The 20,304-nt window shown below is 37.5% G+C and overlaps 1 protein-coding gene across 2 annotated transcripts in view; it reads left to right on the top strand.

Annotated features, from left to right (window-relative positions):
- The window catches only part of SLC41A2 (solute carrier family 41 member 2), a 116,175-nt gene that overhangs the window by 17,400 nt on the left and 78,471 nt on the right, over window positions 1-20,304 (top strand). For both annotated transcript variants that reach the window (XM_007096464.3, XM_015543971.2), the window contains one exon: window positions 2,439-3,164. In XM_007096464.3, the coding sequence (XP_007096526.1) occupies window positions 2,610-3,164 (555 nt within the window). In that variant the 5' untranslated portion in view covers window positions 2,439-2,609. The remainder of the gene's footprint in view (window positions 1-2,438; window positions 3,165-20,304) is intronic.

The raw sequence follows: 20,304 nt of genomic DNA, 5'->3' as shown, positions 1-20,304 counted from the left end.
AGTTTTCTGAACTTTAGGGTGACTGGATGGTGGTACAGATGCTACCATGCTTCTTTCTGATTTATTTACATTTCTCCACATTTCTGTTTTGATCAACCTGATAATTCTACTTCAAAAGGAAGAAACTCCCTGTATATATCACAGGCCCTTCAGTAGAATAGATTTGTCTTAAAACTCAATCCCTTTGGGGTTTGTTTTATATTTTATTTAGTTGAAGATTTCTTTGAGGCAGTGAAATGCTCACTCTTTAAAAAGGGGCAATGGCCCCTGGGTGGCTCAATCAATCAGTCAAGTGTCCCACTCTTGATTTTGGCTCAGGTCCTGGTCTCATGGTTTGTGAGATCCAGCCTTGTATTGGGCTCTGTGCCAATAGCACGAAGCAGCATGGGATTTTCTCTCTCTCTCTCTCTCTCTCTCTCTCTCTCTTTGTCTCTCTCTGATTCTGCCTCACTTGTGTGTGCTGTCTCTCTCTCTCTCAAAATAAATAAATATTTAAAAAAATAAAAAGGGGCAAATAGGTTGAAGGAACAGAAACCCGCTCAATCTTCTCATATAAGGCTGCTGGGAATCTCGTAAGTTCCAGAAGTACAGCTCAGCATCTCGACATGAAGGGTTTTCAGGCTGCTGTTCTGCCTGTCTTTCTCTTTCTGGGACTCCTTGTTTTCTCCTCTGCTTTAGTCTCGACCTTGGTTTTACTCTGGACACTGATTCTCTTTAAACACTGACTTTTCTCTATATGCAGATCAACCTGCGAGTGGTAAAAAAAAAAAAAAGCAACTGGTACTTAATCTACTCATTGGATTCTCAGGACAAGTCAACAAGAAGTCTGCACTGTAATCCCTTGGGGAGCTTAAAAAGAAAGATATACAGGCCTCAAATACAGATATTCCGAGTCAGGAGGTCTGGAGTCCTAGAATCTATTTGAAAATGTTCCCCAGTAGGAATTCCAAGAGCCTCCACAGTCACAATAGGGAAGGAAGAAAAGTGAGTGAATGATGAGTAGATGAGACAGGCTCTCGCACCTGCTTGTCCCCTCCGTAGCTCCTTCTCTTTTTCTGTGTGCCATTTCTTGCTGTTGATTTTCCTATGCCAGGAGAGGAGATAGACATTCTAAGGAATTGAAAACAAATATTGAAAGATGTAATCGTTTTCACTAAAAGCAGCAGTACGGGCAGCAATCATTCTTACTCTCACCTGATGGGTGGGCAGTGGGTCATCTGTCCCTTATCAAATAAGTGCCGATTTCTTGATCGCGGATGCTCTTGCAAGTATAAGGCAGGCCTGAGTGTTCTGACCTGAGGCCTTTAGACCCATTGCAGTAGATTGTTCTGAAAGCCTCTGCAGCTACGGCAGCAGCGGTTCGCCTAGGCTCTCTGCGTTGGCGGGGGGTGGGGGGGTGGGGTATGAACCTGCAGCTCAGTGCCCGTCACTCTCAAACCAGCTACAGCTGTGTCTGTGTCTCTTCGTTCAGTCTTTAGAGAGAATTTGGTCACTGGCCAGCCTGTGAGGGCTGGTTCTACTCCGGGCAGTCTACAAAGAGCAGACTTTGTGAGAAGAGCATTCAGTTATAAGTGCATTACAAGCTTTCTTTTGGTTGGCTTGCAAAGTAGATCTTTCTGTAAGTATTTGTAAAATAAATGCTCTGAGCAGTATTTAGGATATTTACCAAATGTTTTTATGGCAAAATTATCATTGTCTCCTCATAGTTAATAAAAATAACATTTTGATAAAATATATATTATTCAAGTTGTAAATAAAGTTACACGGTTTATTATTTAACACATTTAAAACATGATGCCATATACCTTTTATTACGTACTGACATATGTAAAGAGTTGTAATGATTTGATTTTGAGACCTCCCTGTAAGTAATAGAAGCCATCACTTTCTTTAATAAATTTGTCTATTGTAGGAAGGACTGCAGGGACATTTGATGACTTTACATAGGTATCAGCTACATTAAGTATGCAAAGATGAGAAACTTTTGACAAAGATTGGGCGCAAAAGCCCTGTACTGTTTTCTGTGTACAAAGTAGTTGTATGGCTCAAAACAGGTATGTGTTAAGGCCACAAAGTATAGTGTCCCTATACCTTAGGGTTGGTTTAAGAGCGTATGTGTTTTTGGGGCGCCTGGGTGGCTCCGTCGGTTAAGCGTCCGACTTCGGCTCAGGTCATGATCTCACAGTTTGTGAGTTCTAGCCCTGCGTCAGGCTCTGTGCTGACAGCTTGGGGCCTGGAGCCTGCTTCCGATTCTGTGTCTCCCTCTCTCTCTGCCCCTCCCCAACTTGTGCTCTGTCTCTCTATGTCTCTCAAAAAATAAATACATGTAAAAAAAAAAAAACATTAAAAAAAAAAAGAACATGTGTTTTCTATGAGAATCTTAAGTATGAAGACAGTTAATCTGATTTTTAAAAATGATTTTGTTTTCTTCTTTTCAGATCCAATCCCTCTGTGGACCTTCTAAACATCTTTTACTAGTAGAAACATTATTTCCTACAAAATGAAGTCAGCGTCTTAATTTAAACCAGCATTTGTGTGGTTCTGACTTTACCTGCTATGGTTTGTGAAGCTTGAGATCTAAGGAGTACAGGGTCTTTTGTGATGACAATATGACTAATAGTAAAGGAAGATCTATTACCAGTAACACGAGTAGTGGTCCAAGTAGTGGAGGAGGTTTTGTAGACTGGACTTTAAGCTTAAATACAATTCAATCTGATAAGTTTTTAAACTTATTGTTGAGTATGGTTCCAGTAATTTACCAGAAAAACCAGGAAGATAGGCACAAAAAAACCAATGGCATTTGGCAAGAGGGATTATCAGCTGCAGCCCAGACTTTTAGTAATCGATCTGAGCAGCACATGGAGTATCACAGTTTCTCAGAGCCGCCTTTTCATGGCACCAGTGGGCACGCGCCGTCAGGCTGCAGCCCAAAGTATGATGACTATGCCAGCTACAATTACTGTGATGCAAGGGACGCTGCGGAAACAGCTGCCATGTTACAGAATGAAGCTGCATCCAGTGATGGCGATGAAGATGCCACTGTGGAAGTCAACCAGAAGTCACCAAAGGAATCCAGTGGCATCATGGCGCTGCAAATACTTGTGCCATTTTTGCTAGCTGGTTTTGGGACGGTTTCAGCCGGCATGGTTTTGGATATAGTCCAGGTGGGTTTATCATTTTATCTTCACCGTCTTTGTTGCTTTAGGTGCTTTAGGTGGGTTACTCATCTCACACATTTACTTTAGATCTAACTTATCCCTTAGTGAAATGAACCCATGCTGGCTCGGGCAGCGAATCTGCTGCTTCTAGGTGTGTGTTTGTTTTCCTTTACAAGTTCTGAGAGAATGGTCTCATTCTGATTGTAAAGTAACCCTTCAGAAAGTATTACAATAATAAAGCAACCCCAAAATGGATAAATCAATTAAATGCAAAACCCAATAAATGTTATATTTAAATGCTTCTTTACTTTTTGAATAAAATCATATACTTGTTAAAATGCATGAAAACCATGCAGAGAATTAAATACAAGATAAAAAGTCTTCCCGGTTTTTCCTTTTCAGACCAAACTCCCTTCCCCTCCAGAGGTTACCGTTGTTCAGAATTGGTTGTGTTTACTTGCGTATGTTTTTCTATGTTTTCATATATACACATGCACAGTTTCTTTTTCAGAAATAAAAATGAAGTGCCATATATATCTGCAAATTATTTTCATTGCTTAATAATACATCTTACATATTTTTCCAAACTAGTTACAAAGATATTCTGCATTTTAAAATGAGAACTTGATATTCCATTGTATGTACATACCAAAGTTTATTCACTCTCCCATGCTCGTGCTATAATGAATGCGCTTAGAAATATATTTACACTATTTTCATAGGCTAGATTTTAAAAATGGGATTGCTGGGAATTCGGGTAGGTGTATATGTTTAAAATTTTATTAGACACTGTCCTATTGACTTTCAAAAAGTTTGTGCCAGTTTATAATCCTCTCAATACATAAGTACTTTCATTTTGCTATGTCCTTATCAATCCATGTTGAACATTCTTGATCCTTTTCATTTTTGGCAACTGATAGGAAAATGTTTTCATATTTTAACTAGCAGCCTTTTAAAAAAAGTAACTTCTTTATTATTAATGTTTAGTGTGTTTTCATATGTCTGTTGACCATTCTTAGTTGTTCTATGGATATTTCTTATGTGAATTACTTTTATGTATGTTATTCATTTTAAAAATGTATATGCTACTTATCATTTTTAGGAGTTCTTAATGTAGTGTGGTTACAGAATTACCTATTCTATAATTATCTTTCTAAAGTAGTAAGTTGTTAAAATGTGACATTCTATTACTGTCAGTTTTCATTCATCAGTCAGAGAAAGAGTAACATGCCCTTGTCTTTCATTGCTTGCTCCCTAAAAGAAATCTCAGGTCATTTGTGACACTAAAAAGCTTTCAACAGATAATATTTTTATCTAAATGGAAAACATACATAAATAGGAACATAATTTCCACCATCAGTTGGAGAAAGGATATAAAAAGAACCATGTTAAGAAGTATATTAAGGGGCGCCTGGGTGGCTCAGTCGGTTAAGCGGCCGACTTCGGCTCAGGTCATGAGCTCGTGGTCCGTGAGTTCGAGCCCCACGTCGGGCTCTGTGCTGACAGCTCAGAGCCCGGAGCCTGTTTCAGATTCTGTGTCTCCCTCTCTCTGACCCTTCCCTGTTCATGCTCTCTCTTTCCTGTCTCAAAAAAAAATAAAAACATTAAAAAAATTTTTTTAAAAAGTATATTAAATTTTTAAGGAATCTGACAAGAGAAAGAAATAAAAGACATCCAAATTGGTAAGGAAGAAGTAAAACATTCGCTATTTGAAGACGACATGATGCCATATATAGAAAACCCTTGAGGGGTGCCTGGGTGGCTCAGTCGGTTGGGCATCCAACTTTGGCTCAGGTCATGATCTCAGGGTCTGTGTGTTTGAGCCCCACGTCAGGCTCTGTGCTGACAGCTCAGAGCCTAGAGCCTGCTTCTGATTCTGTGTCTCCCTCTCTCTCTGCCCCTCCCCCGCTCATGCTCTGTCTCTCTTTCTCTCTCTCTCTCTCTCTCTGTCAAAAATAAATAAACATTGGGGCACCTGGGTGGCGCAGTCGGTTAAGCGTCCGACTTCAGCCAGGTCACGATCTCGCGGTCCGTGAGTTCGAGCCCCGCGTCAGGCTCTGGGCTGATGGCTCGGAGCCTGGAGCCTGTTTCCGATTCTGTGTCTCCCTCTCTCTCTGCCCCTCCCCCGTTCATGCTCTGTCTCTCTCTGTCCCAAAAATAAATAAAAAACGTTGAAAAAAAAAAAAATTAAAAAAAAAAAAATAATAAATAAATAAACATTAAAAACAAAACCATTAAAAAGAAAACCCTTGAGACTCCACCAAAACTTTTAGTACTGATAAATGAATTCAGTAAAGTCACAGGATACAACGTTCATATACAGAAATCTTTTGCATTTCTATACATTCATAATGAAATAGCAGAAAGAGAAATTAAGAAAAACAATCCCATTTACAGTTGTACCAAAAGTAATAAAATACCTATTATTAGACAACCAAGGAAGTGAAAGCCCTGTACTCTGAAAACTATAAGACGCTGATGAAAGAAATTGAAGATGACACAAACAAATGGAGAGATAGTCCATGCTCACGGATTGGAAGAACCAATATTGTTAAAGTGTCCATACTGCCTAAAGCAACCTACAAATCTTATGCAATCCCTATCAAAATAACAACAGCAGTTTTCAGAGAACTAGAACAAATAGTACTCAAGTTTTTGTGGAAACACAAAGACTCTGAATAGCCAAAGCAATCTTGAAAAAGAAGAACAAAGCTGGTAGGTATCACAATCCCAAATTTTAAGATATACTACAAGCTGTTTTGATTAAAATGGGGCACCTGGCTGGCTCAGTTGGTGGAGCATGCAACTCTTGATCTTGGGGTTGTGAGGTCAAGCCCCACATTGGGCATAGAGTTTACTTAAAAAAAAAAAAAAAAAAAGAAAAAACAGAATGGTACTGGCACAAAAATAGACACTTACATCAATGGAACAGAGTAGAGAGCCCAGAAACAAACCCATGTTTATATGGTCTATTAATCTATGACAAAGGAGGCAAGCACGTACAATGGGGAAAAGACAGTCTCTTCAACAAATGGTGTTGGGAAAACTGAACGGCTACGTGCAAAAGAGTGAAACTGGACCACTTTCTTACACCATACACAAAAATGAACTCAAATGGAATAAAGACCTAAATGTGAGCCCTGAAACCATAAAACTCCTAGAAGAAAGCACAGGCAGTAATTTCTTTGACATCAGCCATAGAAACCTTTTTCTAGATATGTCTCCTCAAACAAGGGAAATAAAAGCAAAATTTATTGGGACTACACCAAAATAAAGAGCCTTTGCACAGTGAAGGAAACCATCAACAAAACAAAAGGCAACTGAATGGGAGAAGATAGTTGTAAATGATATATCCAATAAGGAGTTAATATCCAAAATATATAACGAACTTCTACAACTGAATACCAAAAAATGGGCAGTGTACCTGAATAGACATTTTTCTGAAGAAGATGTACAGATTGCCAACAGACACATGAAAAAATGTCAACATCAGTAATCATCAAGGAAATGCAAATGAAAACCACAATGAGATATCACCTCAGACCTGTCAGAATGGCTAAAATCAAAAACACAAGAAATAACAAGTATTGGCGAGCATGTGGAGAAAAAGGAACTCTCATGCACTATTAGTGGGAATGCAAATTGGTGTAGCCATTGTGGGAAACAGTATGGAGGTTCCTTAAAAAATTGAAAAGTAGAAACACCATATGATTCAGTAATTCCATTATTGATGATATTTACCAAAAGAAAATGAAAACACTAATTCAGAAAGTTATATGCACCCCTGTGTTTATTGCAGCATTATTTACAATAGCTAAGACATGGAAGCAACCCAAGTGTTCATCAATAGATGAACTGATAAAGAAAAAGTGGTATATATACAATGGAATCTTATTCAGCCATGAAAAAGAATGAGATCTTGCCATTTGGAACAACATGGATGGACCTAGAGGATATGATGCTAAGTGAAATAAGTCAGAGAAAGACAAAAACAATATGATTTCACTCATACATGGAATTTAAGAAAAAATGTACAAAGAAAAAAAAAGATAAAAAAACACTCTTGAATATAGAGAACAACTGATGATTACCAGGGGGAAGGTGGGTGAGGGAATGGGTGAAATGGGTGATAGGGATTTTAGAGTACGCTTATCAGGATGAGCACTAAGTAATGTATAGAATTGTGGAATCATATTGTACACCTGAAACTAATATAACGTTGTATGTTAATTATATATCAGTAAAAATGCTGGGGGGGGAAATGAAACTTTGCAGGTATAATTAATTTAAAGATATTGAGATGGGGAGATTTTGTGGATTTTCCAGGTAGGTCTTTTTTAAAAAGAAAAAAATTTTTTTTATTAGTTTTGTTTACTTTTGAGAGGCAGAGAGAGACAGAGTGTGTGTGGGGGAGGGGCAGAGACAGATGGAGACACAGAATCTGAAGCAGGCTCCAGGCTCTGAGTTGTCAGCACAGAGCCCGATGCGGGGCTCGAACTCACAAACCATGAGATCATGACCTGAGCCGAAATCAAGAGTTGGGACACTTAACCCACTGAACCACCCAGGTGCCCTGATATTTTTTTCTTGATATACCAATTATTCTGAAGAAACACTCAATATTTAGTTCTAAAATGATAACATCTATACATCTATAAGAATGATGTGTTGGAGTATAGTTTATTGGAATATTTATATAGGTTATATGTACATTCCTGTGGTGTAATGTTCATTTCTTGATACTATTCGAGATAACAGCACATGTATAATTAGTTTGTAATATTAAACTTTAGTGTTAAAAGTTATAAAAACAAATGTTTTGAAAGGTTTAATTTAAATATGCTTTTTAAAACTTTTTGATTGTGAAATTTAACATACAGAGTATACAAACCAAAAATGTACAACTCAGTGAATTTTTGTGACACAACCATATAACTATCAGGTCAAGGAACAGAATCTTATCAGCACTTCATTTGTTTTCTTTGTGCTCCCTTCTGATTGCTGCCCTTTATACCTCATCACCAAAGGTAATCAGTGCTTCCTTGTCTTTATAAAAGTGTATCATTAAACACCATTGTTTGGTTTTACTTAATTCTTCTAAAACCTTATATAATGAAGTATAGAGTATCTAGTCCTCTGTGTCTGGTTTTTTTGTTCAACATTATGTAAGTTTTATGAAATTGTATTTCATTTATTTTTATTGTCATATCTAATCCAGTTGTGAATATATCACAGTTTATTCATTCTGCTATTGATGCTCTTTGGTGTTTCCAGATTCTGGGTGCACATGTGCGTGCATTTCTAGTGTGTGTGTGTGTGTGTGTGTGTGTGTGTGTGTGTGTGTGTGTGTATATATATATATATATATATATATGTAGAAATGGATTTTCTGTGTCTTAGGATATCCAGGCATTTAAATTTAGATATGTCAAATGATTGTACCAATTTACAGATTAATTAGCTGTGTATGAGAAGTCTCATTGCTCTGTATTCCTATTTACACAAGGTATCAGCAGTCTTTTTAATTTTAGAAATTCTGGTATTGGAAATCTTGGGGGTTTCCCTCATGACTGATGTTGTTTATTGATCATTTATTTGGACATTAGTGATAAAGGGTTTTTGCCCATTTTATTATTTGTCTTTTTCTTACTGATTTATTAAGAATTATTTGTGTATTCTGGATACAAGCCCTTTAGTTATATGTATTAAAAATATCTTTCCTTCCTCTGCAGCTTACCGTTTTACTTTCTCAATGGTGTGTTTTGATGAGCAGAAATTCTTAATTTTGATATAGTGCCTTTTCCCTTACTTTTCCATGGTTTGTACTTTTCGTTTCTTGCTTGAGAAATCTTTCTGTATTCTGTGGTAATTAAGGTATTCTCTTTAATTGCCTTCTTAAAGCTTTGCTGTTTTGCCTTTTACATTTAATTTTTTTAATGTTTATTCATTTTTTGGTAGAGAGAGACAGAGCATGAGTGGGGGAGGGGCAGAGAGAGTGGGAGACAGAATCCAAAGCAAGTTCCAGGCTCCGAACTGACAGCACAGAGCCTGACGCGGGGCTGGAACTCACGGACTGTGAGATCATGACCTGAGCTGAAGTTGGACGCTTACCCAACTGAGCCACCCAGGGGCCCATGGCCTTTTACATTTAGATCATTCTCTCCCTGGAATAATTTTTTATAGAGAGTGTGAGGTAGGGATTGTTTTGTTTTGTTTTTTTCTTTCCACATGGACTTTCAGTTGTGTCTGCACTATTACATAACCAAAATCTTTGCTGTCAGTGAAGTACCCATTTATGTGCAGATGTGTTTCTGGGCTCTCTATTCTGCTTCTTTGGTGTATTTATGTTGCTTGGCATTAATATCACACTATCTTGATATCTAGTAGAGAATGTTCTCTCCATATTTTTCCTCAAAGTGCTTTGGTTATTCTTTTCCCTTTGCATTAAATGTACATTTTAGTATAAAAACTTGTCGGTTTCCACACAAAACAAAGGGGTGTTGCAGTTGTGATTCGGATTGCGTTGAATCTACAGATAATTAGGGGAAGAATTGATTCTTGATAATGCTGACTCTTCTGATACATGTACATGAAATAGCCCTCTCCATTTATTTAGGTCATCTTTAATTTCCCTCTCTGAGGTTTTATAGTTTCTGAGCACAAGTCTTTTATATTTTTTGCTGGACTCATTCCTAATTATTTGATACGTTTTATGCTGTTATAAATGGTATAGTTCTTTAAAAAAATTCATTTTATGTTTGTGTGTATCTGTTGACCCTGTATCTAGCAATTTTGCTAAAATCACTAATATTAATAATTTATCTGGGACACCTGGGTGGCTCAGTCGGTTAAGCATCCACCTTCAGCTCAGATCATGATATCACTGTTTGTGAGTTTGAGCCCCGCATGGGGCTCTGTACTGACAGCTCAGAGCCTGGAAGTTGCTTTGGATTCTGTGTCTCCCTCTCTCTCTGCCCCTTCCCCACTCAAGTTCTGTCTCTCTCTGTCTCAAAAATAAACATTAAAATAATTAACAAAAATAATTTATCTGTAATTCTTTTGGAATTACTTCATCATACCACCATATTATCTGTGAATAAGGCAGTATTATTTCTTTCTAAACCTTATATATTTTATATTTTATTTACTTATTTATTTTTGTGCCATTCTGTACTGACTAGGACCTTCAAAGCACTATAAAATGGAAGTGCTGAAAGCAGGCTTATCTTGTTCCAGATCTCAGAGAGAAAGCTTTCAACAGTTCAGCATGAAGTATGGTGTTTGTTGTTGATTTTTGTAATATTCTTTATCATATTAAGGAAGTTTCTTTTTTAGTTTGCTAAGGCTTGTTTTAAAAATTATGAATGGATGTTGAGTTTCATCGATATACTTTCTCTGTATTTATTGATAACATTATATGATTTTTTTCCTTTATTTATTGCTGTGTTGAATCATATTGGTTATTATTATTATTTTAAGTTTCTTTATTTATTTTGAGAGAGAGAGGGAGAGAGAAAATCCCAAGCAGGCTCACCCGGTCACATGGAACCCAATGTGGGGCTTGATCTCACAACCGTAAGATCATGACCTGAGCCTAAATCAGGAGTCGGAGGCTTAACTGACTGAGCCACCCAGTCGCCCCTTGAATTATATTGATTAAACCAACCTTACATTTCTGGAATAAGTGTAACCTGGTCATGATTTATTGTTCTTTAATTTTGATTAGAATTCTGATTAATTTTGCTAATATTTTGATTGGAATTGGAATTGGGATTTTTGCATCTAAATTCATATGTAAGATGAGCCCATAATTGTCCTTCTCATAATGTCATTGGCAGTTTTCATTCAGGTAGTACTAGTGTCGTGAATGAATTTGGAAATGTTCTCATTTTTCCTCCTTTGTTAAGGTTTATGTCACTTTGTCATTATTTCTTTCCTGAGTATTTGGTATAATTCCCTGATGAAGGCATCTGGGCCTCCCATTTTCTGTGTGGGAATGTTTTTATTTACAACTTGAGTTTCTTTAGAAGTCACAGGGCTAATCAAAATTTTCTATTTCATTTTGTGTGTGGTAAGTTTTTGTTTTTTTATTTTTAACCATTACATTCCTAGCAGGTTGAGTAGATTCTCAATAAATACTTGTTGAATAAAAGTTTAACAGTCACCATTTATTGAAGGTTTGCTATAGGCTAGGCACTACCATAAGCCCTTTACATACATCATCTTATTTTAATCCTTACAACTATAAGGAAAGTGTTATTGTCTCTGTTTTGTAAAATAAAATACTTCGTGATTAAGTGATAGAGCTGAGGGTTGGATCTTGGTCCAGATTCAGTATCTGTCCTCCTAACCACTATACATTCTATAAATTTACGCATGTGGAAACTTTTGTAATCCTTTAAGGGCTACATACCTCTGAAGTAATAGAGTTTAGGGACAGTTTTATGCAACTAAAATAGTAAAGTTTGTCTTTGGTGCTGTCTTAGTCTATTTGGACTGCTATAATGAAATGCTACAGACTGGGTGGCTTTAACATGAGACATTTAGTTCTCCAGTTCTGGAGGCTAGGAAGTCCAGAGTCAAGGTCCCAGGCTATTCACTTTCTGGTAAGAGCTCTCTTTCTGGTTTGCAGAGGGCTGCCTTCTCTGTGCCCTCACATGCGGGAGAGAGCAGGCCTCTTACTCTTCTTATTAAAGGCACCAGCCCTGCCAGATTAGGACCCTGCTCTTATGACTTCGTGTAACCTTCGTCACCTCCTCATAAGCCCTGTCTCCAAATACAGTCACACTGGGGGTTGGGGTTTCAACATACGATTTATGAGGGCGACACAACTCAGTCCATAGCAGGAGCTGATGCATGTGCTGCCTCAGCTGGATTATCAAATTCAAGATAAGGAGTTAAAGAGCCATTAGTGTCTTAAGGCAGTATTCTTATATTCTAATATGTGACCGATGGCCAGTTAAGATAGACTGCTTGGCCATTATCTGCCTTCTCTTTAGTAGGACATCTACTCCCTGTTTTATTTAAGACCTGCTCTAGCCCTGCCTCTCTACTTTTTCCTTTTATTCTTTAATTATCAGTCAGCTTGGAGTTGTCAATTGATGTTTGCTGAGAAAATTTGCCAACATCACCTCTTTTGAGTTGAAGCAGTAATTCAAAGATTGAGTTGTGTAGATATTTCCTCACTTTACAACCGAAGAATTTGAGTGAGACTCAGAGAACTCACTCAGCTAGCAATTCCAATTTGGAATTTCTGCCCCAAAGTTTATGCCTTTCTGTAGTAGTGGGAAATACATATACATAGATTATAGCTATAGTGTATGACGGAATATTTAAGTATCTTTAGAGGTAAAGAGAGTGCTGCTATAGGAATTCTACTGAAGTACCAAAAAGACCTGTAGGGATACAGAATGCTCTTTTTACATATTCAAGCTTACCCCAAGGAGTAAGCCTTTGTCTCAGCCTAAACTACCTTTGTGTGCTTGTGATTTACAATATCACTTTATTAATCCTGGGCCCCAAATTAAAGAACTTGTAAAAGATCATGGGAAGCACAATTATAGTGCCTGGGAGATCAATGTTCAGTAAATGGTGTAATATTAACAAATAACATTCATTGAATGTTCTTTGTCAGTATATCGTATTAGTTATCTGATGTTCAGGAGGACTCTGAGGTAGGTGATGTTATTTCCGTTTTACGTACCAGGCTTAGATATTAAATTATTTGCCTGGGGTCACACAACTGGTAAGTGGCTGAATTAAACCCAAGTTGGCTGACTGCAAAACTCATGTTTTTAATTATTATACTATCTCCTCACTGATGGGGGACATATCTTAATTTTGGATCATGTCTGTGAGTCAGAACTTTTTTGTTATGAGAAATTGAAACCTATATATCCAGTTAATTTAAGTGATTAAAAAAAAAGAATGCATTGTCTTTGGTAACTGGGAACAATACGTATACAGCCTACCTGAGATATAACTAGATTGGGGGCTTAATTTTATGATTACCTTCTCTCTGTCTATCTCTCATTTCAATTTCTGGTTTGTTTGTTGCCCACATTCTCTCCTGTTGCATATACCTCGTGATAGTTGTGGGGTCATATACTTTTAGTTTGTTTTACAAAAAGAAAGAATGAGCTGTTGTCTGTCTTCAGTTTGGAAAATTCTAAGGAATAATTGCCCCTGGAACCAGTCAGTGTGACTAGGGAAATAAAATAATATGATCAGCCCTGTTTGAGTTACATTTCTGTCTTGGGGGACAGATGGCCACTCAGATTGGCAATTTCACTAAAATCACAAAGAAAAGGAATTGAACTGCTTCTTAAGCAGGAGGGAGTGGATGTTGTTTCAAGGAAAATGGAGATGAAAAAGTGTGCAGAAGAGGCAGGAACAAAACCTTGCGTGTAGTGACTCACATATAGGACTTGGCCCCTCCTTGGTCTTTCTGTTTATCTGAGTCAGTGGTTCACAAAGTGTGCTCCTTGAACCGCAGCATCAGCATCATCTGGGAATTTAGATACACAAATTCTTAGGCTCTATCCCAGCCCTGAATCAGAAATCTAGGGTGGGACCTAGCAAACAGTTTTTGCAAGCATTTCTGGTGATTTTGATGCGGGCTTGAGTTTGAGAACCACAAATCTAAAGTGATGTAAGTTCCCTTACTACTAGTAAATGGAGTTGGGCGGGATAGGTAGGCCACATAGTCTTTGGTCCCACTTAAATAGTGCCCAGTCCAGAAGACCAGACTAATGCCTTACATAGAGTAGACGTTCATTAATTCCTTGTGGAATGAATGAAAGCACGAATGAAATAAAACAAACTCTACTTTGTCATACAGATTCCTGAATTTTGATAGTCAAATTTAGAGTTTTAAATTATAGGATTCAGAACTGGAAATATCCCTAGATATTAGCACCCAGTCTAAGCTTTTCTTCCCTTGCTAAAAATAAGCAAATAGTTTTAAGTGATTTGCCCAAGAATATACAGGTAGTAGACAGCAGAGCCCTGTCTTGTGGATGGATCCTGTTCTCTGTATAACATGCTATATGTGTATCTTGGATTGTCCATAGACTTAATCTCTGGATTATGTAAAGATTCTATAAAATGCGGTTAATGTTAGCTACCCGTCCATCTAAAAGAAATTTAAGCAAACTGAGCTAATACCTTTGTAACTACTAGTAATTCCTAGGTACATTTATACTTCTCATTAGAATATTATTGAAAGCTAATATCTGCCAAACCCGGAGATCCTATTATGTTTTATGAAGACAATATTCTTGCAATGCTGAAAATATTCTTTTGAAATAGAGGGTAATAGAGCTCTCAAGTATTCCTTAATTTATTACTACACTGCCATACAGTGTGTGTGTTTTGGAATGCAGAGAGAATGATGCAATACCTAAGTTGTGTTTCTAACTTGGGACTCTGAGTTAGGGTTATTTTCCTGATATGGAAAGTAGAGCGGTCAGAGAGAAAAGGGATGCTTTGGTGAAGTTTTGTGGACACAATACCAGTGTTTTAAATGGGCAAAGAGAAGGTAAGGGGGCAGGATCAAGGCAGGATCACAAAGCTAAGAAGGCATCACCATGTTTGTCTCTCCTTATAAAGCATAGCTATAATTTTAGAGTTTGTACTAAAGATAAAATACCTCTTAACAAAGCTGTGATCCCAGAAAGGCACTAGCACTCGCTGCTGTAATGGTTCTGGTTGTTATTTAAAAAATAATACATGGCCTTTCACTTCCGGGAAGCTATAGTAAATGTACTCTTACCTATCCTGCCCATTAAGTCCGATAAAATAAAACACACACACACACACACACACACACACACACACACATCCTGGAAACTTGATATAAAACAAACCTAAAAGGATTCTATAAAAGATGGAAAGAAGAAAGCAGCCTGGCTAGTCCCCTTTAGCTTCATATATACCAGATTTGTAGCTAAAGAGGCCAACAACCTGGGAATGCCAACAGATGCAGACAACAAGAAAGGCCTGCTCTCTAAAGGACTAGGAAATGGACAGCCTAGCAAGATTGAAACCTGGTAGGTAAGAATTGTCCTGCTCTAGCCAACCATGACAGAAAGAACTTTGGTCTCACCTATACACCCAGGGCAGCAAAGGTTCAGTTCAGGGCTTAGACTTCAACCTCAAGAGGCTGTAATGAACAACATGGATGTATATGGAGGGTGTTATGCTAAGTAAAATATGCCAGATAGAGAAAGACGGATACGCATGGTATCACTTATACGTGGAGTAAAAAAAAAAGTCAAACTCAGAAACAGAATAATCCTTGCTGGGGGATGGAGGAAATAGAGATTGGTTAAAAGGTACAAACTTTCACTTATAAGATGAATAAGTTCTGAGGATTTCATGTATAGCATGGTGACTATCGTTGATAATACTGTACTGTATAATAATTTCTAAATAAGAGAGTAGGTCTTAAGCATTTTCACCAAAGAAAAGGTAACAGTTTGGGTTGGTGGATGTGTGAATTAACTCGATGGAGGGACTTTTCACAGAGCATATGTGTATCAAATCATCGTGTTGTACATTTTAGATATATTACAGTTTTTCAATTATACCTCAATCAGCCTGGGCGGGGAAGAGGCAGCAGTGAGATACCCCAACATTTCAGCCAGGGTGATATCAGAGAAGGGCACGTAGAGTGCCAGGACTTTCATTTAGGTAGCTAGTAATGACAGCCCGTGATAGAACTGAAAGGAGAAATAGAAAAATCCACAGAGCCTTCCACACCCTTCTCTCAATAATTGATAGAACAACTTGGTAGAAAATCAGCAAGGATATAGAAGGACTCAGCAACGCCACCAGCCAGTGAGATCTAATTGACATTTGCAGACTACTCCACCTGAAAACAGCAACACACATTCTGTTCAAACTGTTACAGATCGTATACCAAGAGAGACCATATCCCGGGCCATAAACCAAATCTCAACGAGTTTAAAATATTGAAGTCATTCACACTGTGTTCTCTGATTACAATGTAATCAAACTAGAAAACAGTAACAGAAAGAAAAAAGAAAAAATTCCAAACACTTGGAAACTAAACAGCATACATTTAGATAGTCCATGGTCAAAGGGGAAGTCTCAAAAAAAAAAAAAAATCAAAAACAAAACACTGAACTGAGTGAAAATGAAAATGTAACATCAAAATTTGTGAGTCACAGGTAAAGCAGTACTGAGATGGACATTTATAGAACTAAATGCATACATTAGAATAAGGAAGAAATCTTAATAATTGAAGCGCTCATCTCAAACGTAGAAAAAGATGAGCAAAATAAACCCAAATCAAGCAGAAGGAAGATAATAAAGATAACAGCAAAAATCAATGAAATTGAAAGCAGGAAAGCAATAGAGAAAAATCTTTGAAACAATGGTTTCAAACGAATGGTTCTTTGAAAAGATCACTAAAACTGACGATCTGTGGCAAGACTGACCAAAAAAAAAAAAAAAAAAAAAAAAAAGACAAATTACCACTAACAGGATGAAATGGGAGATATCACTATAGATCCTGTAGATGTCAGAAGGATAAACACAAACAGCTCTGCACTTGTATGTTTTACAACTTGTGCAAAGTGGACTGCTTCCTTGAAAAACAGAACTACCACAATGAACTCAAAATGAAATAGATAATTTGAACAGCTCTGGTCATGGCTCAGGTCATGATATCACGGTCTGTGAGTTCGAGCCCTGCATCTGTGCTCTGTGCTGTCAGTTCAGAGCCTGGCGCCTGGTTCGGATTCTGTGTCTCCCTCTCTCTCTGTCCCTCCCCTGCTCATGCTCTGTCTCTCTCTGTCTCAAAAATAAATAAAAACATTAAAAAAAAATTTTAATATCTTAAGCAGAATTGACACTAATCCTTCAGGATCTAGGGCTAGGTAAGATTTCTTAGACTCAATACCCAAAGCAGGATCCAAAAAAGGAAAAATGGATAAAATTTTTGCTCTGTGACTGACATTTTTTTATATATATATTAGAGAGAGAGAGAGAGAGAGAGAGGGAGGGAGGGAGGGAGAGGAAGAGCAGGACGGGCAGAGAGAATGGGAGAGAGAGAATCCCAAGCATAGCACAGAGCCTGATTCAGGGCTCAACCTCATGAACCATGAGATTATGACCGTAGCCAAAATCAAGAGTCAGGTGCTTAACTAACTGAGCCACCTGGGCACCCCTAAATGACCTTGTTAAAAGGATCAAAAGCAGCTTTGCAGAGTGGAAGAAAATATTTGCAAATACATATCTGACAAAATATGACTATATAAAGAACTCTCAAAGCTAAACAGTGAAAAAAATGTAGAAAACTGGCAAAAGACATAGAGACATTTCACCAAAGAGTGTGTACAGATGGCAAATAAACATGAAATGTTTGACGTCTTTAGCCATTAGGGAAATGCAAGTGAGGATCTCTATGAGATATCACTACACACCTGTCAGAGTGGCTATAATAAAAATAGCAAAAATATGAAGTGCTGTTGAGCATGTAGAGAAATGGTATCACTCATGCATTGCTGATGGGAATTTAAAATAGAGCAGTTACTCTGGAAAACACCTTGACAGTTTCTTAAAAAAACACACACACCCACACTCACACACTAACTAAAACTAAATGCTAACCATCATATAACCTAGCAATTGCATTCCTGAACATTTATCTCAGAGAATGAAGACTTCTATTCACGCAATTCCTGTACATGACTCTTTGTAGCTGTCTTATTCATGACAGCCAAGAAGTGGATACAGCCCCAACAGTTGAATGGTTAAATAAACTTGGGTAAATCCATGTAATGAAATACTACTCCTCGACAAAAAGGAATGCAACATGCAACATCCTAGATGAATCTTCGGAGCATTATGCTGAGTGAAAAAAGCCAACCCCAAAAGGTTATACTTACTTCATTTGTGTAACATTCTAGAATTGACCAAATTATGGAATGAAGAAAGATTAGTGGTTGCCAGGGATTAAGAAGGTGTTGGGAGTGGGGAGAAATGGATGTGGCTATAAACGGGCAGCAGGAGGGATCCTTGTGGTGGTATCTTGACCGTATCAGTGTTAATATCCTGGTTGTGATATGGTTCACTATTGTTTTGCAAAATGTTACCATTGGGGGAAACTGGGTAATGGGTACATGGGATCTCTCTGAATTTTTTTTTATAACTGCATGTGAATATATAATTATTTCAAAATGAAAAGCTTAATGAAATTGTATATTTGATAAAGCATATTTAAACTGCATGAAAGAATATATAATGGAGAAAGTAGTCTCTCTCTGCCTGTATGTACCTTTCTCCTATTCCCTTCCTTAGCCCCATTACTTTTTGTTCTGTGCCTCCTTCAATAGACATTAAGTGTGGTGTGTGTGTGTGTGTGTGTGTGTGTGTGTGTGTGTGTGTGTGTGTATTTGCCAGAGACACAAACAATGCTTCTGTTCACCTTGCTTTTCTTAGTTTATCCTTATATAGGTTCACAAAGATTTACCAAATTCTTCTCCAGCTATGTCATGCTCTATTGCAAGGATGTATCATTTTATATTATTTTTCTACTAAGTTACCTAATGAGGGGGATTTCAGTTGCCTCAAATCTTTTGTTATTATGAACAATGATGCAGTGAATTCATCATATGTATGTATTTAAACTCATGTTCACGTTTATTTGTAGGATAAATTCCTTGAGGTAGAGGTTTGAGTTGAAAATTATGTTCACTTTATATTTATATATTTATATTTATATTTAAGTTGCCCAATTCCCCCAAAGAAGTTAAACCTTAACATTCTCCCCAGTAGTGTCATAGAGTGCCTATTTCCTTATACTCTTCTCAATGGAATGTTATCCAAGTTTTTGATCTTTACCAATCTCACAGATGAAAACGTATCACCTTTTATTTCGCATTTATCTGATTATGTATGAGATTGGTCATTTTGTCATATGTCTGAAAGTGAATGGGTTTAAATTTTTTTATGTTTTGGTTTATTTTTTGAGAGCGGGGAGGGGCAGAGAGAGAGGGGGACAGAGGATCTGAAGCAGGCTCTACACTGATAGCAGTGAGCCCGATGTGGGGCTTGAACTCACTAACCATGAGATCATGACCCGGACTGAAGCTGGACACTCAACTGACTGAGCCACCTAGTTGCCCCTGAATAGGTTTAGTTTTAACTAAATCAAAATAAGAACCAAACTTCTTCAGATTTGGAGTATGTATGTTTCTTAAAATTGCATCAACTTCTTTTACCAATTAGACTTTTTAAAACTTTTGCTGTTTATTTGGTTTATTTATGTATTTTAATGTTTATTTATGGGGGGGAGGGGCAGACAGAGAGGGAGACAGAGAATCCAAAGCAGGCTCTGCACTGACAGCAGAGAGCCTGATGCAGGGCTCAAACTCAGGAATGGTGAGATCATAACCTGAGCTGAAGTAAGACACTTAACTGACTGAACCACCCAGGAACCCCTAAAATTTTGCTGTTTATATTAAAGTTAGGACTCTGTGGATCTGTTCCTCAACTTATTTAATTATTATTATTTTTTAAGTCTCAATTTTGTTTTTCCTCTTGGCCATTAAAAGATTTTTAGTTTTGAGTCTAATGCATATGTACGAGCACTCTGACATTATATTTGATTGTGTGAGTACTTCGCTGAGGTTCTGGATGTTGACAGAAGTCCAAAATTAGGTAAGATTAGACATTGATTTCCTTTAGGGCAAGTTCTTGTGGAGAAGTTTAGGGATTCATAAATATATATAGCCTCAGAGGTCATGTCTTTATTATGGCAAAAATTTTTAAGTATATGAATTTTTTTTTCCCGCAATACCTCCTGCCAGGAAATATCTTGGTGTTATATAGCTAATAAACTTTCAATATTGCTATCCATTACTATGTACAGGTACATTCCTAAGCACAACCATATGAGGTAGGTTCAATTATGTCCCTATTTTATTTATTTTTTTTAAATGCTTATTTAGTTTTGAGAGAGAGACAGACAGACAGACAGACTGTGAGCTGGGGAGGAGCAGAGAGAGAGGGAGGCACAGAATCCGAAGCAGGCTCCAGGCTCCGAGCTGTCAGCACAGAGCCCGATGTGGGTCTTGAACTCACGAACCATGAGATCATGAACTGAGCTGAAGTCAGA

This window comes from Panthera tigris, chromosome B4 (genome assembly GCF_018350195.1).
Source record: "Panthera tigris isolate Pti1 chromosome B4, P.tigris_Pti1_mat1.1, whole genome shotgun sequence".
Taxonomy (NCBI): domain Eukaryota; kingdom Metazoa; phylum Chordata; class Mammalia; order Carnivora; family Felidae; genus Panthera; species Panthera tigris.
The sequence above is the reverse complement of the archived record's forward strand: the minus strand, read 5'-3'. Positions and strand labels throughout refer to the sequence as shown.